The 26,248-nt window shown below is 60.1% G+C and overlaps 1 protein-coding gene and 1 long non-coding RNA gene across 11 annotated transcripts in view; one reads left to right on the top strand and one right to left on the bottom strand.

Moving 5' to 3' along the window:
• The window catches only part of FBRSL1 (fibrosin like 1), a 69,256-nt gene that overhangs the window by 40,698 nt on the left and 2,310 nt on the right, over nucleotides 1-26,248 (top strand). The window contains exons 5-19 of one of the 10 annotated variants that reach the window (XM_064271987.1): nucleotides 4,471-4,500; nucleotides 14,725-14,770; nucleotides 15,668-16,031; nucleotides 16,113-16,351; nucleotides 17,059-17,127; nucleotides 17,297-17,502; nucleotides 18,141-18,197; nucleotides 18,442-18,537; nucleotides 19,028-19,096; nucleotides 19,272-19,301; nucleotides 19,818-19,889; nucleotides 20,166-20,295; nucleotides 24,568-24,645; nucleotides 24,853-24,936; nucleotides 25,196-25,397. In XM_064271987.1, the coding sequence (XP_064128057.1) occupies nucleotides 4,471-4,500; nucleotides 14,725-14,770; nucleotides 15,668-16,031; nucleotides 16,113-16,351; nucleotides 17,059-17,127; nucleotides 17,297-17,502; nucleotides 18,141-18,197; nucleotides 18,442-18,537; nucleotides 19,028-19,096; nucleotides 19,272-19,301; nucleotides 19,818-19,889; nucleotides 20,166-20,295; nucleotides 24,568-24,645; nucleotides 24,853-24,936; nucleotides 25,196-25,397 (1,772 nt within the window). Of the gene's footprint in view, nucleotides 1-4,470; nucleotides 4,501-14,724; nucleotides 14,771-15,667; nucleotides 16,032-16,112; nucleotides 16,352-17,058; nucleotides 17,223-17,296; nucleotides 17,503-18,140; nucleotides 18,198-18,441; nucleotides 18,538-19,027; nucleotides 19,097-19,271; nucleotides 19,302-19,814; nucleotides 19,890-20,162; nucleotides 20,296-24,567; nucleotides 24,646-24,852; nucleotides 24,937-25,195; nucleotides 25,398-26,248 lie in introns of all 10 variants that reach the window. The other 9 variants (XM_064271984.1, XM_064271985.1, XM_064271986.1 and 6 more) reach the window with 9 other exon arrangements.
• LOC111748353 (uncharacterized) lies at nucleotides 7,178-10,599 on the bottom strand. The gene is made up of 2 exons (XR_002784110.2): nucleotides 9,259-10,599; nucleotides 7,178-7,396 (listed from the first exon to the last, which is right to left on the bottom strand). It is a non-coding gene; the product is annotated as an uncharacterized LOC111748353 (long non-coding RNA).

Here is a 26,248-nt window from a genome sequence, read left to right as displayed (position 1 = left end):
CAAAGGTAATGGTAGTGATGACAGGTATGAAGATGATGGTGCTAAAGATGATAGTGATGGTGGTGGTGGTGATGTTGATAATGAGGATGTTAATGGTGTTGATGGTGATGCTGCTACTGATGGTGGTGATGGAGGCAGTGATGATGGTGCTGATGGTGCTGATGGTGGTGATGGTGGCGGTGATGGTGGTGATGGTGGCGGTGATGATGGTGCTGATGGTGCTGATGGTGGTGATGGTGGCGGTGATGGTGGTGATGGTGGCGGTGATGATGGTGCTGATGGTGCTGATGGTGGTGATGGTGGCGGTGATGGTGGTGATGGTGGCGGTGATGGTGGTGATGGTGGCGGTGATGATGGTGCTGATGGTGGTGACGGTGGTGATGGTGGTGATGGTGGCGGTGATGATGGTGCTGATGGTGCTGATGGTGACGGTGGTGACGGTGGTGATGGTGGTGATGGTGGCGGTGATGATGGTGCTGATGGTGCTGATGGTGACGGTGGTGATGGTGGTGATGGTGGCGGTGATGATGGTGCTGATGGTGACGGTGGTGATGGTGGTGATGGTGGCGGTGATGATGGTGCTGATGGTGACGGTGGTGATGGTGGCGGTGATGGCAGCGGTGGTGATGGTAGTGGGGATGATGGTGGTGGGGATGATGATTTTAATGACCTTGCTGGAAATGATGAAGATGACAACAACGACAATGACGGCCAACATTTATTGAGCCTTACAGCAGCCAGGTTCCATTCTAGTCACTCTACACATGTTGACTCACACAATCCTAAAAGCAGCCCTAAAGTGGAGGTGCTACTTGCCTCTCTATAGATGAGGAGACTGAGGCTCAGGGGGATCAGGTGGCTTACCTAAGGTCACCTTGAGACCTGTACTTTCCGAACTCCAGGATCCTACTTCTCAGCATGAGATGAGGTGCCCAGCGCCTGGCTGGGGTCTTTGGGCTGGTGGGAACTGGGCTGTGACTCGCCTCTTCCGGGGGAGCTGCTACACAGCACCAGCCCCTGCCCACTCAGTAGAAATGGGCAGAAATGGGTGTTTATGAGAACTCAGGTGTCTGAAGGTTGGTATCTAATTTTGAAAGAATTAGGCCAAACTGAGCTGTCTGTGGCTCTGCCCAGCTGGGTCCTTGCTGCTCAGGCCGTTGCTATTGGGATGAGGGTCAGGGAAGGCATGATTGGAGCCTGGGGCACTGGTGTCCACCAGCTGCCCACGGCAGTACCCCTCAGGGCGGTCAGGGCCCCACCGTATGTGTCACAGAAGAAGAAATGGAAGCTCCGGGAACCTGAGATGGGACTTGGCCCGCAGCTTTCCCATCCTAACCGGGCAGGGTGGAGTGGTTGGGCTTCCAATGAGGAGCCCTAGGCCCAGCGCTGCCCGAACCTCCCGCTGTGCAGCCCTGAGCCTGTGGGGATACTTGCGCTGGCACCCCCACTCTGGGGAGCACCTGAGCAGGAGGAAGGGCTGAGCCGGGGGTCTGGTGTGGTCCTCATCACTGTGTCACTGGTAGCCCCCAGGCATGATGTTTCCCAGGACCCCCAGTGCTATCGTGCACGCAGGGCCACAACCCCCGGGTCCCAGGAAGGGCCAGCGGGAGGACCTAGCACAGGAGAGGTGTTATCCACATGACAACTGGGCTGAGGCCTGGCCAAGCACAGCGTACACAGAGGCCACGTACCTGCTGGTGCATCCCTGGGCCCAGGGTGTCCCCTTGAACGCCATCCATTCAGGCAGAGCTGAAGGACAGAGGTGTTCGCCCTTCTCCCCTGATTCATGGTCACACTCAGTCCGGCCCCATTGAAGTTAGACATTAATCTGCAGAACTTAATGACGAGGTACGTCGATGCCCACCTGCATGCCCGAGCTGCGCTGCATGGTTAATTATAGGGCCGTGCCTCCTCAGTGCTCTTGCTGTCAGCCCCTCATGGCACCCACATGTGGGTAAATCCTACACCACCCATCGCCCTCCTCAGGTGATGGATGCCTGCGGAGAACATGGGGAGGTCACAGCCGGGCCTGGGGTCCTGAGTCTCTCCAAGGCTGGGCGGGGGGAGGTGGCGGGAGGGGCTCAGGAGCACCCGAGAGCAGGAGGACCGTACACCATGGCCCCACAGTGCCCTGAAAGCCTCATGGGAATTGCCATTTCCAGCTCACGGGCTCTACAGCGCTAATTAAGTGGAAAGAGCCGATTGGGTCCCCCAGCACTGGGTCCAGCTATTTCTGTGCCAGCTGTTCCCTCAGAGGCAACCCCTAGTTGACCCTGGGCCCTTCATCCTAAATGAAGCCTCACCCCCACTGCCCTTCTTCAAGCCTGGCTGTGGCTTCCCATCACCCTGAGTTTCCCGTCTAAGGTCACAGCAGAGATGAGATGCCACATGTCCTGGCACGTCGTGGGATGTTCTGGCCCCACAGCTCTTTAAACTTACCTCTCCCTCTCTCCCCCATCACCTTCCTTCTATACCCCAAACACAGAAGGCTGCTCCCCTGCTGCCTCCGCCCTGATACCCACCCAGCATGCTCCTCCTGACCCCATAGAAAGCTCCCCTCCTCCTGGCCCCTTCCCCACCCGTGCCTCCACCGCAGCCCACCATCACCCCTGTCCTCCCCGCACCCACCACCATCTGCAGCGGCCTCGCTGACCCCGCTGTCACCAAGAGGGGCCTGGGCTCTGCCCTCAGACGCCCTCCCTGAAGACCACGTGTAGTTTCTCTCTGCACCCAGTGACCATGGAGGATGGCCCATAAAGTGCCCCTTTTCCAGAGGAGGCCCTCCTATGAAGCTGTGAGGGTGGGCGGCCCTCTGATGGAGACTTCCAGGGCCCATCTCTGGTGTTAAGTATTGATGGAAAGCTGCTGTGGTCAGACTCAGGTCCCTGAATCTTCCCAGTGTGGAATCATCAGCCCTTCTGGGCCATTGCTGGTACCACTGGGCTTCAGCCACCACCCCACACTGATCATAGAGACCCAGAACAGGGGCCCCCAGGAAGGGTCTGAGCAGAGTGCAGCATGAAGGCCCTGTCTGCTCACCAGTCCTGCTGCTTGGGGAAGGCACTGCATGGAGCTCTCAGGCCTGGCCCTGTCGGGTGTGACCCTTGGGAGTCCTGGTCTAGGCGTCCCCACCACCCTGTGGGCCCAGGCTACCAACACCTGTCACAAAATCGGAAAGCGGTGCTTTACCGCTGCGGTTTTCACGTGTCTCCGTGAACTTTGTCATTGAAAACATTAGAGCCTGCAGTTTGGGGGCACAGAGGAAGGCTGTATAATTTAATTACTTCTATTAATCAAGTGGAGTTCAACATGTAAAACCAGCAGTGCGTGCGTCCGACTGGGCGATGGCCCTGTCCGCGTCCTGGGGAGATTTATTCTCAGCGGTATAAGTCATTTGTCATGAACGTATCATAATTGCCATTGCTAGGGAGGGATTATTTTTATTCTTTTAGGGGAAATTGCCTTGATTTCTAGAGCAGTCTGTGCTTTTTAAAGCTCTGCTTACTGAAAGTGGAGAAGGGGGATTTGTTTTCCCGATTGTAACCATCTTTCATTAGCCAGCTGAGCCAGCAGGCCCCCGACTGAGACACAGAGCTAGGCTGGACCTGAGCGTGTCTACAGGGCTTCCACCCCAGGCGCCTCTCTCCGGGCCTGCCCTGAGTGCCCACCATAGCTCCAGGGTGTCCCAGGCCCAGCCCTTCCGGCCCGTTCTCTGAGCGTAGCTTTTCCACTTTGCTGGGCCAGGGGCCTCTGCTCAGTTTTGGACCCAGGAGAAGGAGCCTGAGCTGGGATCGGCCATCCCACCTGGTCCTCCTGCCCTTGGTCTTCCCAGGTTCTGGGTCAGGGTCGTACACTCATGCCCCTGACCCAGGCTAGTCCGCAGGGTGGGGTGGCTTCTTCTCTCATTGTGGAGCCTCTCCTGCCCTGGGGTGGGGGTGGGGCTGCTCCACGTTGCTCTGGGGATGGGGATGCTCTAGGCTGACCTTGGAGTGGAGGCTCTGGGATGACCCCGGGGGGAGGCTCTTGGCTGACCACAGGGGTGGTGAGGAGGGCTCTGGGCAGACCCCGGGTGAGGGGGCTCCGTGTCTCACTCTGGGACCCCATGTTTGCTCCATGGTGAGGCTGGGGTCAGGCAAGTCCCCCGCAGGCTGCATGACCCCCTCATGGGTAGATGGGGGTATCGTGCCCACACCTGAGGTCACAGCTGCCTGTTTGAGAGGCAGGGACCCCTTCTCTTGTTGCCCTCTGAACATCCCCTGTACCCACTCGGGGCCTTGACCAAGGTCAGACCGTGGGGAAGAGTCTCTGGGCTGGCCCAGGCTACATCCTGCTGAGCCCCCAGGATACCCTTCCACCTCATGTCCAGACACCTGACATCAAGACCCCACGCTGGAGTACCCCACAAACCCGTGGGGTGGGTGGCGTAGCAGGTGTGTGGGGGCACTGACTTTGTCTCTCTCTGCCCCCCAGTGTGACAGCGAGAGCGACGTTGATGACAAGGTAAGCCGCCCCTCCCCTGGGATTCCTCACCACCCCTGCCCTGGCCCTGCTAACCTGCAGCAGCGTGGGGTGGACCTGTACTCTGGGGTCTTCCTGACCTTGGCTCCCCATGCTGGGCCGGGGGTGGCCCTGGGGGTGGGGTGTGGCCCCCCAGCCATGGGACCGGGGAAGGATCTACTCAATCTGTCCACTGGGACGGGGGTGTGGGCAGCTGGCCCCTTGGCCCTGACCGTAGCCGGGTGTGAACGTGTGACGTTAAGCCTACCTCAGCGAAGCCCCCCCAGGGCTTCCGTTCCCCAGAGCCCTTCCTGTCCTGGCAAAGCCCACCCCTGTGGCCGGTTGGCTTGACCTCTTGGGTGCAGGTAGGGGAGAGCTGGCAACTGCTGGCCTTAACCCAGCAGTGTTCACGGAGCACCTGCTGTGTGCCAGCTGGTGTAGGCATGGGGACATGGGGAGGGAGGGTGGTGGCACAAGCCCCACTGCGCACAGCCCACCTGTGTCCACTGTTGAAGTTTTGAAGGAGGTGGGCGGGTCTGAGTGGTGGTGGGCGGGGACCTGTCCTGGCTGGGACCACCTGCTGTGCTGTCCCCGGTGCTCTCTGGATGCTGGACACCCCATGGGAGGAACCCAGCGTGAGGCACAGACCGAGGACGGGAGGGGCTGGGTCCTGAGTGGTGGGAGGGTGTGCACAGGCCTAGGGGAGCATAGGGGCCTGACAGAGCTGTGCGTGAGTGCCCATCGTATCCCAGGTCTGGACACAGGAGATACTGGACAGCAAGGGCACCTCCAAGAAGGAGCTTGAGCTGCTATGTACACAGGGCCCCAGGGGCCCAGCAGAAGCTGGCAGCCCCTTGACATGGGTGGGGGACCTGGCCTCCCCTGGGGAATTGTGCAGGGCTCTGTGGAGCAGCCCTTTCCTCAGCCTCAAAGAGCCCCCACCCTGACAGACTGAAGGGCTTTCTTTAGAATGGACAGGAGCCATCATCTGTCCTGATCTCGTTAATGAAATTAGATCAGGTACACCTGGGGAAGCCACAGTGCACAAGCTTCAACACCTCCTTTAATTTAAAACCAATTTGCCAGGAGAATGTCTCTGAAGCCCAGAGCTGCTCTGAGTGGGTGGGGGCTCTGGAGCAGTGCCACAGCTGCCGGCCACTCCCCACCCATGAAGCGTGGCCCTGCAGAGGACACAGGGGGGCTTCTGAGGGCAGACAGCTCTGGAGGGTGTCCTGGTGCTGAAACACGGGCCACATGGCCCCAGGGTCAGCAACACCATGGCCTCACCCCTGCTCCGCAGCTCCAACTGTTTACCCACCGGTCCCAGGCCTCCTGGCTTCATACCCCCCTCCCCACCATGGTGGGGCACAGAGGGGTCAGCACACAAGTGACGCGGGCCCTGCCCCCGAGAGCACCTTCCTGGGAGTCTTTGTAGGATGCCTGGTGCCTAGAGTCCCCGTAGGCCTGCTGTTCTCTCAGCCAGGGCTGCCCCTTATGGGGTGTGGGCTACACCTGGCACGGGGTGCCCCCCATGGTGGTGCCCCCCACTGGGGTGCACACATGGGTGATGAGACCAGCTGTTGACCTAGGGCTGCCCAGAGGTGCCATTTTCCAGCTGTTGGCCTAGAGATTGTTGGGCCCAGCTGACCTCTGCTCACCAGCTTGGACCCAGGATCTGAGAGGCCTGAATGTGGGCAGTTGCATGGGGGGCAGGGGTGGTGACCTCATGCTGAGGGGGCAGCAACGGGCATGAGGACCTGTGTCAGCCGTGGTGATGCACCTGCAGCAAGCAGAGTACTGGGCCGGCACACGTCTGTGCACAAGTCTCTAAGCACCCAGGTCCACATGAGAGGGCCCTTGGCTGCCAGGCACACACACACATGCTCACACACACATGCATGCTCACACACACACACACGCTCACAGACACACAAAAGGATCTTCAGGGCTGTCAGGCACACACTGCACACTCACACATGCACGCTTACACATGCATACTTATGCATACACGCACACGCTCACACATGCACACTCATGCACACACAGGAGAGAGAGTCCTCAGGGCCATCAGGCACACACAGGCTTGCACACACAAACACACCCTCACTCACACTCATGTATTCACATAGGTGCACACACGCTCATGCACACGTGCACACATACACAAACCGCCTCCTGAAATGCAGGGCAGCGCCTCCGTCCCGAGGGCCCCAGATGGCGCACCGTTTCTGACTCAGGAAGCCACACTGAAGGCACCTTAGCCCTTGGGAATTAGCTTGTCCCAGGGAGAGGACCTTCTCCTTGCTGGAACCACCCGAGATGTCCAGAAGGGAGCTCTGTACTAGTCACCCATGTCAGGGCACAGGGCAGATCCATTTACAACAGGCCAGAATTCCACAGAAATGGTACTTTTGGTAAATACATTTTAATGAAGGTATTTAAATGAACATGATTTAATTGATACTAAATACATCTCCTAATTCTTTTCTAAATTGTGGTTGGGATGGAATCTTGACATTGGAAACTAAACATTCTGGAAGGAGGCTTGCTTCTCACAGCACAGCAGAGCAGTCAGCCGCTGGGCTTGGGCCCAGTACGGGGGCCGCCCACTGCTGCCTTCCAGCCCTGCACTGAGCCACTTTCCAGACCCCCGGAACCATCCTGTGACCTGTGATGTGGATATGGGTGGCCTGCGGGCAGGTGGGCCATGGGCATTGGGGCTAGGGGCACGGCAGGGCACCAGGAGGCGACTTCGTGCTGTAATGTAAGACATAGCAGATGAGGCCGTCGCAGCTGCTGTGCACGGTTCCTAGCAGCAGGGCAGAGTGCAGCCGGCATGGTCTCTGCTGAGGGTCACGCTGTTCCCAGCAAAGCAGGGTGGACACAGGTGCGTTAGTTCCTGGGTAGAGAACACCAGCATTTACACTCTCACCGTCTGGAGGCCACAAGTCCCAAACCAGGATGTCTGTGTCTGCAGGGCTGGCTCCGCCTGGGGGCTCTGAGGGGAATCTGCCCTGGGCCTCTCTCCCGGCTTCTGGTGCCGGCTGGCAACCCTTGGCATTCCTGGGCCTCTGTGCATGTCACTCCGTCTCTGCTCCGTCATCACAGGGCATTCTCCCTGTGTCTCTGTCTCCGTCCCCACATCTTCGGCTCCCTGACTGTTCTTGTGGCCTTTTTAGGAGGACCTGCATTGGGTTTAGGGCCCACCCTGGTCCAGGATGACCTCGTGTTGAGATCCTTAACCAATGTTATCTGCAAAGACCCTGTTTCCAAATCAGGTCCCAGTCCCAGGCTGTGGGTGGACATGTGTCTTGGGGTCCCCATTCTGCTACTACGCTACGTGCCTCTCCTCTCAGCTACCTGTTGTGTGGGCAGAGGTGTGTGGAAGCCTCCTGGGTCAGGTCCTGTCAGTTCTTCCCCCCTTGGGCTCCCAGCCCCTCTGGGTAAGAGCCCGCCAATCCAGGGCTTTCCAGGGAGTTTTCTTCTGTTTCATGAAATCCCACGGTTTTGCGAGGTCTGCAGTTTTCCCAGTGACTGATTGCATCGCGAATTTTCGTTTTCTGGTGCAATAATGAGGCGCAGCTGAAGTGCCTACAGGTCACCTGGAAGGTCCGTTGCCCACGTGGTCCATTCGTTAGTGAGCGTGTGTAGGTCTATCCGGCTTTTGCATTTCTCCAGCCGTGCTGGGGAAGCTGCTGTTGCACACACCTCCTCCCCATGTCCCTGCCTTCCCTCCCACTCTGGCTTGCCAGCTTTTCTAGCCCAAGAGCCAGGCACGTGAGGGGTCCCGGCTCCATCCTGTGGCAAGGCTGCACCCCCGTGTGGCGTTAGCCTGCAGAGCAGGGTGGTGGGGGACCGCCCAAGGCCTCCCCATGCACGTGGCATCCCAGCATGCGTGACTGTCATGTGACCTGGTGACACACAGGGACTGCATAGGGCAGGGGTGCCCCAGGGTGGGGGGATTCAGCTCTGGGGCATCCCCAGGGGGCAGCGAGGCTGTCACCTGCTCCCCGTGCCCCAGGGACACTGTGGGTGGTTGCGACGCCCCTCCAGGGACCCCCGCGATGACATCTCACCCCTCCTGCCTTAACAATGACAGGCGCAGTTATAATATCAGTTGTTGAACCATAAGCTTTGGGTAAGTGCGTCTCTGAAAGCCACCATTAAGTCCCTAAACAGATTACGTGTATTTGGTTTCCCGGCCTGCTGCTTGTATTATACCCTCCCTGCGGCCGCCTGCGTTTCTCCTGATGATCAGTTCCCACCCCGTTTCCTGTTAGGTTTCTAACCTCATTAAATCTTCTATATCGCAGCTACTTCCCTTCCTAAACAAGAACAAAGACAGGCCAGCCCCAGGTTTTTCAAGTCCAATCACTCCCAAACCAAAGGGGTGGTGGGGCTCAGAGGGGTGTCTTTTTATGCCCACCAGGATCTAGCCTGAAGGGCCTGAGTGCTAAGGGGCGGCCGAGGAACTGGGGTCTGACGTGGAAGCAGCATTTACGATGGACGACCAGCCTTCTCTCTGAGGACCTCATCTCTGGCTTGGGATCTGGATGGGAGGGCCCAGGAGGCCTTGGGACAAGGCCACACCGGTGACCAGGCCCTCAGAACAGATCTCACCCCCCCCCCCGGGGCGTTAAAACCCCAGCTGCTCCTTCGGGTTCCCGGTGTCTTTGCCCAGCAGCTGCCTCTCAGTCCTGAGTCCTGCTTCCCCAGCCCCACTGCCCTGGAGCTGGTGCTGCCTTTCTGCCCAGCACTCACCTGTAGGAGATAACCACAGAAAGCACCTTCTGGGGGCTCCAAGGATCAAGGAGCAAAGCACAGCCAGGCACTTGTAGCAGGGCCAGCACAGACCCTGGACTCATGAGGCTGCTCATGTGTGGTGGGGAACAGGGACAAGTGTCCTGCTGGGATCACCACCCATCTGAGCTCCCCGCAGGCCCCTCCATGGGCCTCGAGGACACAAGTGACCACTGCAGGGTCCGTCCGGGCCCCGTTTGTTACTGCAATAGGACGGACGCAAGACTGGATGATGTAATGGTCACAGGGCACTTGTGTGATGCTTGGTTCACAGCTGGTGCTGCCCAAGGTCACTGTTCTTACAGAGGACACAGCAGGACTTCGGTGTGTTATTAAGATAATGCTGTTACTAGTGAAGGAGGTGATAACTCAACAGAACAAAAAGGCTGACAGTGGTCCCCAACCTGGCCCCTGGTCCCCAAGTCCTCCATGGACCATGCTGCCCTAACTTCCTCTTAATCCTAGGAGCTTTTTCTCTGTATGTGCTGGGCCATGTGTTCCTGTGCAATGACCCCCTTTGGGAGAGGAGCAGGCATGCAAGTGTGTCTATCCTGGGCATATTGGGGCTAGCCCACCCAGCTTCAGTGGCCTGGAGTGGCTGCACTGCTGTGGCCTGTCTGCCTGGCTCTAACAGTTGGGTCCCAGGAGCGCCATCAGAGCTGGCCTCCTGGTGATGGATGTGCAGCCTACAGTGGGGACTCTTGTCCAAGGCCACACCCCTCCCCACCCCATACCTCAGGACCCCTCTACCCTGCTGTCTGTCAGGGATGTACCCAGGAGGCTCTGGGCTCTGCCTATGGGCCCCTCACCACTGGGGAGGCACTGGGCCTTCTCCCGGCCGAATTCGGTTTCTGCTTCCTCCCTGTGACTGGCAGGCTCTTCCTCTCCACACCAGAGCAGACCCTGGCTGGGCCCAGGGGTTGTTTGAGAGCCCTGTGGTCCCCGGCTGTGCATGCGTTTCACAGGCAGTGGGGCGCAGGGAGGGGAGACCTGCAGTGCATCTCACCGCCCTGGACCCGGACAGATGTGGGGTTCCAGCCCGGTTCCTTTGGTACCAGTTCCCACAACGAGCCAGCGACCTTGCTGTCCTATGACTCAGTTTCCTCCTCTGCTCAGTGGGGTGGAGGCCTTGTATAACCGGTTGTTGTGAGGACTGAGTGCGTTGGGGACCTTGCGATTCTCGTCCCGGCCGCCCTGCACCCTGACCCGGCTGACCCTGGTCCATGCAGATCCTCGAACCCAACCCCGGCCCGCAGGGCAGATCCGTGCCTCCGGGCTGGATTAGTCGGGTCTGCTTGTGCCCCGCCCCTGTCCCGCCCCGCCCCGCCCCGCCCCCGCCCGTCTCAGCCACTGCTGCTTGCGCGCCCGCCAGCAGTGCGCCTGCTGCCCGCCGCCCTGGCCCGGCTCTGCGCGCCCAAGTGCCCCGGGGTCTAACCCGCCGAGAGCCCTGCAGAGCCAGCGCCGCCGGAGATGTGCGGCCCGCGCGCCGCGAGCCCGGGATCAGGCTAGACAGGGCGCGCGCCGGGAGGGTCCGGCCGCCGGGACGGGCTGGAGCGGGTTGGGGCGGCCGGGCCCAGCGCTCCGCCGCCCGCGTCCATGTCGTCTGGCTCCGGCCGGACTACAAGTGGCGATCGTCCGGGGCGCGTGCGGTGAGTGCGCTCTGCGGGCGCGATCAGGGCACCGGGACATGGGGGACCGAGGTCCCTCGGGAAAGGGGTGAAGAAGAGCTCGGACCCCCGCCAGCCACATATCCCAGGATTGGGGTGCACGGGGACCGCGACGTCCCCCGGAGCGCTCCCGGGGCGCACGTGGCTGGCGGGCGGGTGAGCGCGCCTAGGATTCCCAGGGTTCCGGCCCTGGAGAGGTTGGCGGCAGTAGTGGCGCCGGGCGTCGTGGGTGGGCGCGCCTTTGTCTGCGCGGGGCAAGGGGGAGCGGGGTGCGTGCGCCCTCCCGGCTCGGCGCCCAGTCCCAGGGGCCCGCTCACCTGCCCCGAGTCGGAGTTCTTTGTCTGGGGCGGGGCGCGGCTGGCGGAGGCCTCGCCGCGTGTCTCCGCCCTGGCTGCCCAGAGGTCGGGGCCTCGCAGACAAAGCGCAACCGTGACCTCCCTGACAGCGGGGGTCGCCCTCACACCTGACACCCTTCCTGCGGACGCACCTCCTTCGCCGGGGCCCGAGCCCGCAGACCCGGACCTTCCACCCAGATCTCGGCCTCGAGTGCCCCTTTTCTCCACCCACACGGGCTCAGTGCCCGGAATGGAGACTAATGTGGCTGCGCGCACCCCGTCACGTCCCTACAGTTCCTGTAGATAATCCCCGGGAAGTTATTAGCGCAGCACTGGGCTGCCACCCCGGGCCCCGAGCCAGCCCCGAGGACGCCTAGTCCTGGGAGGGAACTGTGCGCCCGGGCTCGGCTCCCCCAGCAGGCGCGCCTCCTCTGCCGGCGCTGGGGAGGGGGCTGCACTCAGTACCCCGGAGCTGGGTGCTGGGACGCGGGCAGGAGCCCCACTGCAGGTGGCTGCGGAGCCTTCGGGGGCGTGGCCGCTCGGGGCACTGGGCTTTGGAAGACTGCCAGGTGCGCGCCAGGGACCTGAGCACCCGCCCAGCCCTGGGCTCCCAGCCTCCACTTCCCCGAGGTCAGCTGTAGGTTTGGGGACCGGGTGGGTCCAGGAGAGCTGGTGCCCAGGGGGTCCGGGAGGGGTTGGAAAGCGTTCCTGCGTGGCTCTGGTGGACTTTTCCCGGGTTCTAGGGCTCCGCCTGGTGGCTGTAGGCCCCAGTGCGCCCGTCCGGCGTGGAACTGAATCAGAACCCACGTGTTTGGGTTCCCTGGAGCCGTGGGGTGGGCGTCTCAGCTGAAGTTCTTGATCCTCGATCCCTCATGGGGCTCCAGGGGACGGGTCGAGGCTACAAGTCATCATCCCCCTGGGAACAGGTCAGCCGATGCGGTCTCTGTGTCCCGCTGGACCCTCCTTGTATCTGTCGCCCCGTCCCCACCCTGCTGCTGTGACCTCGCTGTTTGGAGGTCAGCTGGTCAGAGTTCAGGAGCTGTGGGGCATCACGGAGGAGACGTGACAGGAGGAGGGCGGTTTGAGACAGACGCGGCGGAGGAAAGCAAAGCAAACTCGGTGCGCGGTGCTGGAGAGGAAGTGGTCGTGGGGCATAGTGACCGAGGGGCGCGTGGCTTGGGGTGGGGCGTTGTCGGAGAGGGGGCGTGGCGCTAGGGGAGTTGCTGTGGAGGAGGGGGCGTGGTGCTGGGGGCGTGGTTGGAGAGGGGGTGTGGTCACGGGGCGCGGTGCTAGGGGAGTTGCTGGGGAGGAGGGGGTGTGGTGCTGGGGTGCGGCCCCAGGTGGCCTCCTAAGACCTAGCTTGCGGAGGGGGGCGATGGACAGGCAAGCCGAGGGTGAGAAGCTGGGGGTGGGGTCAGAGGGGTCGAGAAGAAATTGGGGCTGTTAGGGCAGTGGGGAGTGTCTGGTTCTGGTTGGCTCAAAAGGTACTCTTGACTGCTGTGTGCAAAGAGCTCCCACCCCTTGAGATGCGTGCAGCTACTCCCATTTCCCCTGTACCCCCCAGTCGGCCCTGCTCTTCAGCAGACTTGGGGTGAACAGCAGAGATACCCCACCAAACAAACCCCTACCAAATACCCACCATGTGTGGCAGTCGCACGGGAACCAGAGCTTGGAACAAGTACATTGCATTTCTGCCCAGATATACTGAATCAGAATCTACATTTTAACAAGGCTCCCAGGTGGTTCTTGTGTATGACACGTTTTGAGAATCTTGCTCTACTAGTGATTTTCAGAATTCGTCCCTTAGCATTGCCTGAGACCTTGTTAGAAATACGAATTCTCAGCGGGGTTTCAAACCAGAAAGAAGAACCGGCTCCAGGTCCTGGCAGGAGCGGGTGGGCACACGTGGCCATGCCCTGCAGCAGCCCATCCTGGAGGTCCCAGCCCCAGCGGAGGACTGTGAGCATCATCTGTGGAGGGGGGGAGGTGTCTGCAGGCACCTGTCAGCCCTCACCTGAGGGTAGGTCTCTGAGTCTCTGCACTCTGGCCTGTGGGTCCTGAGATGACTGTCTGGTCCACCCCTGGCACCCTTCGGGTGCCCTAAACTCTGCCACTGGCAGAGGGGGGAAGCCCTGTTTATGCCTTCCCTTGGGCTGGTGTCTGTTCTGTGTTTGTGGCCAGTTTGGGTCCGGTTTTGTGGGAATTGCTGTGGCCCCTCAAGAGGGTACCTCCTTTCCAGGCTGGTTTGTAAGCCTCCTGGGGCCACACTCACCTGGCTGGAGCTGACCCTGTCCCAGGTCCTGTGGGTTCCGTGAAGTAGAAGGTGATGGTTTACAGAGCCACATTTCCTGTCTTTTCCTTAGCTGGCAGGCTTTTGTGATGGGCTTGGAAAGAGCTTCCCCTCCCAGCAGGACCCCCCCACCCCAACCCCGTTGCTCCCCTGGCACATTTATGGCCTTGTTCTCATTTATGTCTGCGGCTGCGAGGAAGGAAGAGAGGTCTCTGCTTTGCCTCTTGGCTGGAACCACCTGTCCTCCCCACAGACCTGAAATGCTGTGGCCTGTGCTTAGAGCTGTTGTGGGTTCTCCTTTCTGTTTTCTCACTCTGTCAGTCTGTTCTGGCCTCAGTACCACGTTTTTCCAGTAGATTTTCTTGTGCTGTGAGGTCCACGCAGTAAAGTGCTCCCGTTACGCGGTCTAAGCCCTGGTGGCGCAGTAGCTAAGAGCTCAGGTTGCTAACCAAAAGGTCAGCAGTTCAAATCCACCAGCCACTCCTTGCAAACCCTGTGGGGCAGTTCTGCTCTGTCCTAAGTCGCTATGAGTCGGAGTCGACTCCACGGCAATAGGTGTGGTTTGTTTCAGGTGTAGGTATGGTTTGACCCGCTTTGACAAATGTAAATAACTACGTGCCCACCACCTCCGTCAAGATGCAGAACATGCTTCTCCCCTGGAGGGTTCCCTCCTGCTTCTGTAGTCAGTCTTTGCTCTCCACCACAATCACTGACCACTTCTTGATTCCACAGAATGTTCTAGAACTTCACACACACATACTCCTCGTGTCAATAGTTCCTTCCTGTTTATTGGGTGCAAGGTCCAGGTGCAGACGTGCACGCCCTGACGACCAGCTGCGACTAAGGACCCTGGCGGCTGTGGTCCTCGATCCCCCTCTACCCAGGGCTTGTATACCGTATGGCATTTAAGTCCTAGTATGGGGAGAAGAGGCTTCTCCACATCGGCACGTCTTCTTGAGCGGGTTGCGTCTATGTCTTAATTCATGTCTGTCTTCACGTCCACGGTAGAGCTTGGTGGCCATGAAGGTCCTTGTTAGCGGTAGCTGCTCTTGCCCCTTTTGTGTCTACAGTGCCCACAGGAGCAGACCCCACCTCACTACCCTCCTGGCATCTCACCCTCTTCTCTTTCTTGCAGGCGTCGGTGGGCTCAGAGAAGCTCTTCGCCCCAGCAGCTGACAGGGGTACGTGTCTCCCTGGGCCTGGGCCCCGGTCTTGATGAAGGGTGGGTAGCTCCCCGTTGTCATGGCGATGAGGACACGCTCTGGGTGGCCAGGATGGGGCAGGGCAGGGCTGGCAGGCGAGCCTGCTGTGTGAGTGCGTACGTGCCCACCCCTCCTGCAGTTCTCCACCAAGGACTTGGGGTTGGTTCCGGGCACCTAGGGGCGCGCAGAGCAGAGAGGGCGGGAGGCACTGAACAAGGGCGAGCAGCTGGAATACAGCTTCAGCCTTACCCTGTGGACGGCCCTGAGCAGGTTCCCCAAGTCCCAGCAGTGTCTGTACCCCCTGGGAGTTGTGAGAAATGTAGGTTCCCCCTCGCCCCTCCCCAGGCTAAAGCTGGAGTGCCTCTGCACGGGCACCCAACCCTGCAGCCCCAGCATGCTGCGGTTAGAGGAGAACTGGGATAATCACTGTCCGTTCAGACTCAGCTCCTAGCACACGAGCCACCTTTCAGGTGCTCCTGGCAGTCAGGTGGGCAAGGCCAGGGCTCACTGTAGGGTCAGGATGGGCCAGGCTCCAGTCCTGGCTGAGACCTCTCTCTGCCAGCCTCCCATCGGAAATGGGTGTGATAACAGGACCCCATGAGAAATGGCACTGGTAAGAGGGCCCCCATCAGAAATGGGGGGTGATAACATGATACACCATCGCAAATGGGGACATTAAAAGATGAGAACATTTGGATTCTGGGCAGAGGGTCTGAATCCCAGCTCTCTGAGCAGCAGGCAGGGCGAGGGGAGCCCCCACCTTCTGTCCTGGAGCAGGTGACCCCATCGTGCCCTGAGCTGAACTGCAGGTGGCTCTGGGCTGTGAGGATGGCAGGCCACCCACTCACACCACCGGTCTCTGTCTCCCTACCGCAGGCCCCTCGCTGGGGGAAAAGTTGGAGGTCACAGCCGTGACTGTGCCCAGGGTCTCAGGGCTGGAGCGGAGCCGTGAGCTGAGCACCGAGACGCCCTTTCTGCCTTCTGTGCCCAGCCCCGCGGCCGCCCCTGCGGCTACCACTGCCACTGCCGCCACCGTGCCCCCCTCGGGGCCCGCGCCAGGCACACGGGCCAGCCCCTTGGTGAAGAAGGAAGCCCCCGCCCTGCCCCGCCTGACCCCGCAGCCTCTGCTGCCGCACACGCCCCCCCAGACCCGGGCCCTGCTCCCCACACACGTGCCCCTCTCCCTGGGCACCTACCCGGGCCCCAGCCAGGCCACGCACGGCAACCTGCACACCCTCAGGTAGGGCCGGCCTTGCAGTGGGCAGGGGGCTGGCCGGAGGGGGGTGCCAGCCCTGCAGTGACCCGCCCCACCCCCCCGCAGGAGCAGCAGTGCGGGCAGCGGCCCCAGCCTTGGCCTCCCGAAGAACGTGACCCTGTCGCCTCACGGGCCAGGTCCCGCACTGGCCCTGCCCGGCTCTAACCTGTCTACCTCGCACTTGGCACTGCGGTCCCAGGCCCAGCACCAGCACCCTGCGGCAGCAATGTTCGCCGCTCCCCCGACACTGCCCCCTCCCCCGGCGCTCCCCACCAACAACCTGGTCCTCCCAGGGCACCCAGCCGGTAGGTCCCTGCACCATCCACTCACAACTCCACTGCGTCAGGGCTCCAGGGCCCCCCAGTCACTGAGCTTCCCCCCAGTATGCGAAGGGCAGGGTGGGACAGGGCTCTGCAGCTGCCCCTCTGCCCACCCTCTGTGGCCTCACCAGGCCAACCCTTCCCAGGGGCTCGCAGTCATGGGCTGGGCTGAGAAGGCTCCCTGCCCAGCTACAGGTCCTCGCCATACACATGCACACAGAAACCTGCACACAGACACATACATGCGCCCATGTGCACACAGGCACAGATGCTCACGTATGCATTCACACTCAGACAAGGCACACATGCACGTACACGCATGTACTTACGTAGGAACACAGACACGTGCATGCACACAGGTATGCACATATGTATACAGACGTGCACGCCCTGCCTTGTCCTGCCCTGTCCTGTGCCCTACACTCGTCCAGCAGGTAGGCTCAGCAGCATCCCATGGCAACAAGGCTTCCGAGAGCCTGCTCTCTGCCCCCATGCTCCGAGTGTCAACGGGGCCAAGGCCGGCTGGGTTGGGCGTGCAGGGATTCCATGTGGTCTGAGGTGGACACCCTGCCTGGCTTCTCCGCGCCCAGGTCCAACTGGTGCCTCAGGTGGCCCGGGTCGTGAGGCCCTGTGGCTGGTGTCCATGGCCACGGTGCCCGACAGCGGCTGACGGTCTTCTCTCTCACCTCCAGATGCCAGCCTGTTGGTCTCCCTCAGCCCACCAATCATGTACTGCCAGCCTCCCTCGGGGATTCTGATTGGTACTTGGTCACAGGCCCCCCTCTTCCCTCCACCCCTGAGTGTGCACCTGGCGAGCGGCCGCCGCGGTGGGGCCTGCCAAGACCGGGAGTGCCAGGTGACTACCCGCCTCGCCCCCCGGGAGCCCGTGGCCGACGTGCCTCTCTGTCTCTCTCTCTTCTTCTCTCGTAGATCACGAGCTGCTCAGGCAAGAGCTGAACACGCGCTTTCTGGTCCAGAGCTCGGCGCGGCCCGGGGCCTCCTTGGGTCCGGGGGCGCCGCTGCGGGCGGAGTTCCACCAGCACCAACACACACACCAGCACACACACCAGCACCAACACTCATTCGCCCCCTTCCCGCCGGGGCTGCCCCCGATGCCGCCCGCCGCACCCCCGCCGGTGCGTAGGGGCGGGGGGCGGGGGGCGGGGGGCGCGGGCATGGCGCACTTGCACGCACGCACACACCACGGGCGGCCCGCTCCCATCCCGGCCGCACGCCTCTGCTGGGCAGCGCAGCGGGGCCACCCCGCTCCCCCGTCTCCCTCAGGGTCGTGCAGTCCACATGCGCCCACGGGACGGGTGCTAGGGCCATGTGAGCCCACACAGCCCGAGGGGCCCACAGGGACACAGGATCTCCCCCACAGGGTTTCCTGGTTTCCAAGGCCACGTCCTGTGAGCCAAGCTCCCACCGGTTGTCACCGGCAGCCACCCATGTGTTGGCTGTATGGCCTGTTCCTTCGCGCGGTGGCCGGCCCAGGCCCCGTGCCTGCCATGGCCTGGGCAAACCCCTCTGATCGTGGGCTGCTCTGCCGCTCAGGCTGTGGGTCCTGACCCTGCAGGGACACTAGTGGAAGGGACCTTGTCCTGGTCCCTGAACTTGGCCTGTGGGTCTGAGCTCAGGGCTAGGTCCAGGGAATGGCTGGCTGCCAGCTGCACGAGCCCCAGCTGGCATGGGGCACTGGGGGTGGGGGTGCTGGGCCCAGCGGAGGGCGTTGCCGTGCGGTGGAGGCCTCACCCCCATTTCTTTTTTCTCTCAGTTTGACAAGTACGCCCCCAAGCTGGATAGCCCCTACTTCCGACATTCCAGTGTGAGCGTGAGTGTCCCTCAGGGCATCCCCTGAGAACCCCCACACTCTGGCCTGAGGCTGGGGGGCACTGGGCATCAGGGTTGCTGGGCCTGGCACTGGGTGGGCAGGCCTCTCCTGCCCCCTACCACCTGGCTGAGGTTGTTCTCCAGGGGCGGTTGGGCGAGTCAGTGCTGCCTTCCTCTGGAGGTGGGGACCTGGTGGGCCCGGTCTGTGGGATTGTTCCTGCCCCTAACCATGTGCCTCTCTGCAGTTCTTCCCATCCTACCCTCCGGCTGTCCCAGGCATGCCCGCCCTGCTGCCGCACCCCGGCCCCTTTGGGTCCCTGCAGGGCGCTTTCCAGCCCAAGGTACTTCAGGCAGGCGGGTGGGCACAGCTGGGGTGGCTCTTAGGGGAACTGCGTGTGTCCGGGGTCCAGGGTGGTGAGGTGGGGTCTGGGTGCCCACCTGCACAGGTACTTGTGGCGGGGGGGACACGTGGGCCCAGTAGGGAGCAAGCAGGTGCACGGCAGCCCTGCCCCCGTGGGGTCTCCCCGCCCTCCCCTCCAGCCTGGCTCAGCATCTAACCCTCCCAGTTCTGCTACCCTCCTCTTAGGCAGGAGCTCTTTGGGGGCGGGGCCAAGGTGAGGTCTGCTGGGCAGCCCAGAGTGGGGCACCTGGGTCCTTCACCCCATGGAAAGTTGGGCCTGCCCGCCACAGCCAGGCCCTACCCACCTCAAAGAATGTCCAGCAACCAGGTGCGGGGGGGTCCCAGTGAGGGGCCAGGCTCCCTGGGGATCACAGGCAGGGTGGTCTGTGCCCCCAACCCTGCAGGGGTTTCACGCCCCCCTCTCTCCTCAGGCATCCAGCCCCATTGAAGTGACAGGCCGGGCCAGTGCTGTCCATGCTCTCCTTCAGAAGGCCCCCGTGGTAGGTGCTGGCCCTTCCCCCACCCCTTCCCCAAACGGACCGCAAAGGCCACCCCCACCTAGGGGAGTCACAGGAGAAGGGCCTCGGGAGCCCTAGGTTCTGTCGCCTCCCATCCTCCCAGGGCTAGGCCACCTGCAGGGGTGGAGATGACATCTCTTCTCCGTATCCACCACAGGTGTCAGACCATTACAGGACAGTGGTCAGGGTGAGTATACGTGTGTTTGTGTGAGCGTGTCTGTGTGCATGTGTGAGCGTGTCTGCATGATGTGTGAGCACGTCTGTGTGTATGTGTGAGCGTGTCTGAGTATGCATGCATGAACATGTCTGTGCATGTCTGTGTTAGCATATCTGTTAGTATATCTGAACGTATCTGCGTGTGTGATCATGTCTACATGAGTGTGTAAGCATTCTGTGTGTACATGTGTTAGTTTGTGTTAGTGTGCCTGTGTGAACGTGTCTGCATGCATGTCTGTGTGCATGTGTGAGCATGTCTGTATGTGCATGTCTGTTTACACCTGTGTGTGTGTGTTGTGTACCTATGAAATTATGCGAGTGTGTGTCTATGCATGTGAGCATGTCTGTATTTGTGTGTCCGTGTGCCTCCCCTGGGAGGAAGGGATCACTCCTGGGTGGGGGAGGAGCTTGGGGCATGTCGGGCAGGGGTGGGGGCGGGAGGTGGTGCTGTGCCCTCCCTGAGCTTGTCCCCCTTCTGTCCCAGCAGAAACCAGGGAAGTGGTGTGCGGTGCACGTGCAGATTGCCTGGCAGATCTACCATCATCAACAGAAGATAAAGGTGGGCTACATCACCATGTCATTGTTCACAGGCCAGGCATGGGTGTCCCTGCAACACAGGCTCAGTGCCTGGTGGCTCCCAGCATCCAAGGACCAGGTGGGAGGGGAGTGCAAGGGGGTGGGGATGGAGCCAGCGAGATGAGGTGGACTCTGGAGGCCGGGCGAGCCCAAGCGTGTGTGTGCACATGCGTGTGTGCGTGTGCTCACGTGCTCAGATCTCAGACCTCGCCGCCCCTTGGGCCAGGCTGCCACTTGGACACCTCCTGTCCCTCAGCAGATGCAGCTGGACCCCCACAAGCCGGAGGTGGGCACCAAGCTGGACCTGTTTAGCCGGCCCCCGGCCCCAGGCGTGTTTGCTGGTCTTCACTCCCCGCAGGACCTGACACGGCCCTTCTTCTCCAGCACCGGTGAGGCCTGTGGAGGGTGTGCTATCTGGCAAAGCGTGCTTCCCACCCTCTGACCTCGGTACAGCCCCAGCCCTCGTCTGTGCCTGGGGTGGGAGAATGCTGTGGACACAGCAGCGTCCCTTTTGCTTTCTGTAGGGTAACTCCGGGTGAAGCTGAGGCAGTTCAGCCTCCAGTTCTCCCCCGCCCCAGCCTTTCCCCAGAGCCAGTCTGAGCCCCAGAAGGGGCAGGGGCAGTGGCGTGGAGCCCGTGAGGCTCCACACAGCCTTGGGGATCCCCCACTCACCCACACGCCTGGCTGAGGTCCTCCACTTGACTGCCTGCCCTGTCACACCCAGGGTCCTCACCGTAACTGCTGGCCCCCCGCACACCTGTCACACCTGGGGTCCTCTCCCCAACTGCCGGCCCCCAGCACACCTGTCACACCCAGGGTCCTCACTGTGACTGCCGGCCCCTCACACGTCTGTCATACCCGGGGTCCTCTCCTTGACTGCCTGCCCCTCACATGTCTGTCACACCCAGGGCCCTGTCCCCAACTGCCTACCCCTACACGTCTGTCACACCCAGGGTCCACACCCTGACTGCCTACCCCTACACATCTGTCACGCCCAGGGTCCTCTCCCCAACTGCCTGCCCCTACACGTCTGTCACACCCGGGGTCCTCTCCCCAACTGCCAGCCCCTTACACGTCTGTCACACCCGGGGTCCTTGCCCCAAATGCATGTGTCATACCCGTCACCCCTCACATGCCAGCTCCTCACATGCCAGCCTGACCCTTCTCTGGACTTCTTGTTGTGACATCATGCCCATCCCCCAGGCAGGACTCCCTTCTTGTCTCCCAGCCCAGCCTCCCTCCCGGGAGGGGTGTTTGGCTTTTCTCAGAAGGGCAGGAAACTGTTCGGCCCCCCTTGTCCACCACAGCCACACTTGTCTGCTCCCCTTGAGCTCGCTTCTGCGCTGGGTCCCCAACACCCCCAGGTCCACCAGGAGGCCTGCGGGACACGGTGTGTGGTTGTACGCAAGGCCGTGATTCGTTATGACACAAGGGCAGAGAGCACAAACAGGGAAGAGGCATGTGGGGTGGAGTTGGGAGACACCAGGACAAGCTTCCAGGGTCCTTTCCTCATGGCATCACATGGGGCAGTCCATTCCCTCAGCGATGAGTGTGCATGTGTGACGTGTTGTCCCCCAGGGAGGCTCGTTAGAGACTTGCACCCAGGGTTTTTGGGGCTGGTCAGTAGGCATCTCCGCCTGGCACCTTCCTCCCTGAGGAAGCAGGGGGTCAGCACAGCCCACATTGTTTGCACACAGTCTAGGCATAGGCAGATACCTCATCGGGGGGCGATGAGGCTCTGCAGGAATCCAGGCTCCCAGACGCCGGCTGGGGCCACTTTGTAGCAGCCCTAGTGTGACGGCCACCCGAGCCTGCCGCAGGCTTCTCAAGAGCTCTGTTCCATGGTCCCGCTCCCTGGTGCGCTCTCCCTGACTGCCCTGTCCAGGCAAGCACCCACCCCCAGTCTGTTCACATGGCACCCATGTCACACAGTACATATGTCTGGTTGTGGCCTGTGAGGGCAGGGCCTCCTTGCTTCACCACGGGACCCCCCTGACCTGGGGTGGCACCACAAGCACCGGGGTGTCCACTCAGTCTAGGGTGTCAGCTCTGGGCCTTCAACCCTCTTTGTGTCCCCCACCCCTGCCCCCATCCTAGTGCCTTTTCCTTCCATGGACACCCAGCTGTCCAGAACATTACTGACCCCATGATTGTGTGTTCACACATGTGTGCCCGCGTGTGACCTCATGTGACCTCGTGGCCATGTGGAACCCCTTCGAGCAGCCTCACAGCCAATCTTTGCATCTGGTGGTTAGGTCCTTGCCTTGCTCTTCTGTGAAAATTTTAAATCTGCTTGTCAAGTTCTACCAAGAGCTCTTGGTTGGGGGCGGGGGCAGTAGTTTATTGGAATTGGGTTGAAAATGTTCATTAAATTGAAGAGAATTCATATCTATATGGTAATGTCTCTCTGTCCATAACTATGGTATATCTCTCGCATTTATATGGGTCTTGTTAGAATTATTCCAAGATGTTTTGTAGTTTTTTCGTATGTTGTGATTGGCATTTCGAAAACTACGTTTTCTAAGGGGCTGTTGCATATTGACTTCTCAATATCGATTTGTATGTCATATATTGACTCTGGACCTAGCAATCTTGTTAAGTTCTTATTAATCAACATAAATTATTTGTAGATTCCTTTGCATTTCCTGTTTAGAAAATCACTTCTACAAATGACGATAGTTGTTTCTTTAATCCAAACCAGAGAACTTTTGTTTCCTCCTCTTATCTTACTGGCCTCCAGTACAAGGTGGAGTAGGAACAGTGACCATAGGCATCACGGCTGCTTCTGGGCCTAAATGGGGTACATCCAGCACCAGTAGCCCCTCCTGTCACGACTGGGTGCTGAGTGCCAAGGCGTGCTTTTTCTGCATCTGTTAAGTTCATCCTGTTGTTTTTCTCCTTTAATCCACTGCGTTGCTGGGAGAAGCCCAACCTGGTCCCGATGGATAAGCATTTTTATGTCTTCCTGGAATCACCTGGCCAACATTTTGTTGGCGATTGGTTTCCTGAGTGGGTCTGGCGTGTATTTCCCTTCCTGCTGTGACTCTGGCTAGTTCTGTTGTCAAGGGTGTGTCTGCCTCCCGTAAACGTGTTGAGTTTCCCTTTTTCTGTTCTCTGGAAGCATTTTTCTGAGACTGAAGTCATTTTTGCTTTAAAGACTTGGTAGAACTCGCATATTAAGCTTCCTGGCTTGATGATTTATACTCGTGGGTATTTTTCTTTATGGGGCATAGAACTATTTAAGTTTTCTGTTTCTTTTTGAGTCTGTTTTTGTAACAAACTTTTCTAGGAATTAGTTGAGTTCAATGTAAATTTTAATATCTATTAACATCAACATGTTCACCATCTCCTCTTACCGCTGACTCTTAGGATTGCTTAGCTGTACCTTCTACCTTCTTTTCCCCTGATGAGTCTTGTCAGAGATCTATTTTCTTAGCATCTAAAAAGAAAGTCATAGCTTTGTGATCCCCTCGCCTATGTGTTTGCTTTCTCCCTTCTACTTTATGTACACTTTGCCTTGTTCTGCCTTCTCAAGTTGCAGGTTTAGAATATTAAGTCTTTGGTGTTTTCCCATAATGTGTATCCCACTGCCGTCCAGTTGATTCCAACTCAAGGTGACAGAGTAGAACTGCTCCGTAGGGTTTAACCCTGTACATTCCTGTTTCCTAACTGCAGTCCATGTGTTTTGATACGTTATATTTTCAGTAGCACTGGGGTCAAACTATTTTCCGATCTGGCGTTTTTGATTTACAGGTTATTTGGAAGTGTGGATTTACATCTACGGAGTGGGACTGTTGCAGCTGGGAGCTCAGGGGAGACCAGCCATCTGCAGTGGGGGGCTGGGAGGGTATTTGGAGGTGCCATTGTTGGCAGTTCCTCCAAATTAAGCCTTGGAGAGAGTTGGAGTGGCAGAAGGATGGGGACCCCCTGTTTTTGCCTCTGGAACAAAGAAGGATGTGTGCCCCTCTCAGGGACCTGACAGCCACAGCAGTGTCTCCTACTGGCTCTTCACAAGGCTGGTTTATTCCCACCCCCAGCTGCTGTCTGGCGCTTGGCTGCAGGGGGGCCTCTGAGGGGCTCTGGGTGTCAGAGGAGCCACGGGTGATGGGGCAGATGCTGAGGGGACCTCAGTGCAGCCTGAGCCCCACAGGGTGGATGGGAGCCTGTGCCGTCTTCAGCTTTCACGACTCAGTTGTGCCATCGGGACAGAAAACCCAACCCACTGTCTTAGGTAAACAGGATCATTTCCAGCCCTCAAAGCTGACAGCTCCAAGGTCCTTGGCATCAGGACCAGCCCGATGACAGCGCAGTGTCTCTGGGCCTGTTCTCTGTTTCTGCACATGTCTTGGTCCTGTCTTCCCTCCCGGTTCCACCTTGGGGTCCCATATTGTCATCCTCCCAGACTGGGGGAGGGGAGTCTCTTTTTAGCAGTCTAAGTCCACCTCTTCCTGTGGGCAAACCTGGTCAAGTGTTTCATCCCAAAGTCAGAGTGAGGACAGGAGAATAGGAGGCAGTGGCTCCCAGAGGGAAACTGGGGTGCCCCACACCCCATGAACGACACTGCAGACCCAGGCAGCTGCCGGCGGGACTCCCGGGTCCAAGACTGTGGCTGCAGTGGAGCCTGAGGCCCTGGTCCATCTGCCGCCCCTTCCCTCTGCCAGGTGCCGCTCACCCCACCACCAGCCCATTCGGACCCTCTGCTCATCACAGCAGCTTCCTGCCCACCAGTCATCTGGCAGGTAGGTACCCGGCCCAAGGCCTGTGACACCCTGACCAGCTCCCTCAGCAGACTGGGGGCGGGGATGACCCCAGGTCCCAGGGCACCCCGCAAGTGCTTGGGTAGCACCTGCTAGGCTCAAAGCCTCTGCAGTGGGGCCAGTGGGGAGTGGGGCGGAGCGGAGCCACGTGGGGCCATACAGATCCCGTGCCCTGCCCTACCTCCACAGACCCTTTCAGCAGATCGAGCACCTTCGGAGGCCTGGCCAGCCTGGGGAGCAACGCTTTTGGGGGCCTGGGCAGCCACGCACTGAGTAAGGGCCCCTCCCTCCGCCGGCGCATGCCCCGCCCTTTCCCGCCCCCTCCTCGTGCAAGCCCTCCACACCTGCGCCCTGTCTGCACAGGCCCTCCCCTCGCAGGACCCCTGGAACTTTAAGCTTCCGCCTGGGAGAGGACTCCTGAGATGGGCGGGACCTCCCACTCCGGGCCTCCTGGGCGCAGCCCTCCACAGTTTGTGCTGGGTCGGTCCTGTGGAGTGGCCTGCCTCACACCCCCTCCTGGCCCCCACTGCAGCAGCCGGTGGTGCCTTTGCCCACAAGGAGGGCTCCTCACTTCACGGCTTGCACAGCCCCCAAGAGGCCTGGAGCCGGCTGCACCGGGCCCCGCCCTCCTTCCCCACGCCGCCCTCTTGGCCCAAGCCGGTGGACGCTGAGCGCGTCTCCACCCTGACCAACCACGACCGAGAGCCGGACAAGGGCAGGGAGGAGCGTGAGCGGTGAGTGGGCTGCGGAGTGGACATGGGGGCAACGCGCAGGGCCGGAGACCAGGGAGGAAGGACCACCCTGAGGCTCCCAGTGGGAGGAGCCCGGAGGCTGCTCACAGGCCGGGGTGGGGACGGCCAGCAGTCACAGAAAGATGCGCAGGGCTCCCCAGGCTGCATGTCTGGGGCCATCCGAGGGAAGGCAAGGGTGGAAGAGGGGAGCGGGGTCGTGGGCCCAGGGGGTGTGGCCGTGGGCTGGCGTTTGAGAGCAGAGGGACCCCACTTCTCTGGGGCTGTCCAGCACCAGTTGAAAGAGGAGAAGTCTTATTTGCGTCTGTATACAGCCTGAGACTAAGGTGCATCTGACCCAAGCCATGGTATTTTCAATCACATCATATGCGTGCGAAAGCTGGACAATGAGTAAGGAAGGCCCAAGAAGAATTGTTGCCTTTGAATTGTGGTGTTGGCAAAGAATGGACAAATCTGTGTTGGAAGAAATACAACCAGAATGCTCCTTAGAAGCAAGAATGGCGAGGCTGCGTCTTACATACTTTGGACATGTTGTCAGGAGAGATCAGTGCCTGGAGAAGGACATCATGCTTGGCAGAGTACAGGGTCAGCGGAAAAGAGGAAGACCCTCAACAAGGTGGATTGACACAGTGGCTGCAACAGTGGGCTCAAGCATAACAACGATTCTAAGGATGGCTCAGGACCCAGCAGTGTTTCGTTCTTTGGTACATGAGGTTGCTATGAGTCAGAACCGACTCGACGGCACCTAACAGCAACACGACTTGAGAAATTGGGCAACTGCAAACACAAAGCAGCCTCCTTGCCCTCCCGCGAGTGCCCTGGCGGGAGGTCTGCCA

Source organism: Loxodonta africana, chromosome 19, assembly GCF_030014295.1.
Source record: "Loxodonta africana isolate mLoxAfr1 chromosome 19, mLoxAfr1.hap2, whole genome shotgun sequence".
NCBI lineage: Eukaryota > Metazoa > Chordata > Mammalia > Proboscidea > Elephantidae > Loxodonta > Loxodonta africana.
Note: the sequence above shows the minus strand (reverse complement) of the source record. Positions and strands in the feature narration are given on the sequence as shown.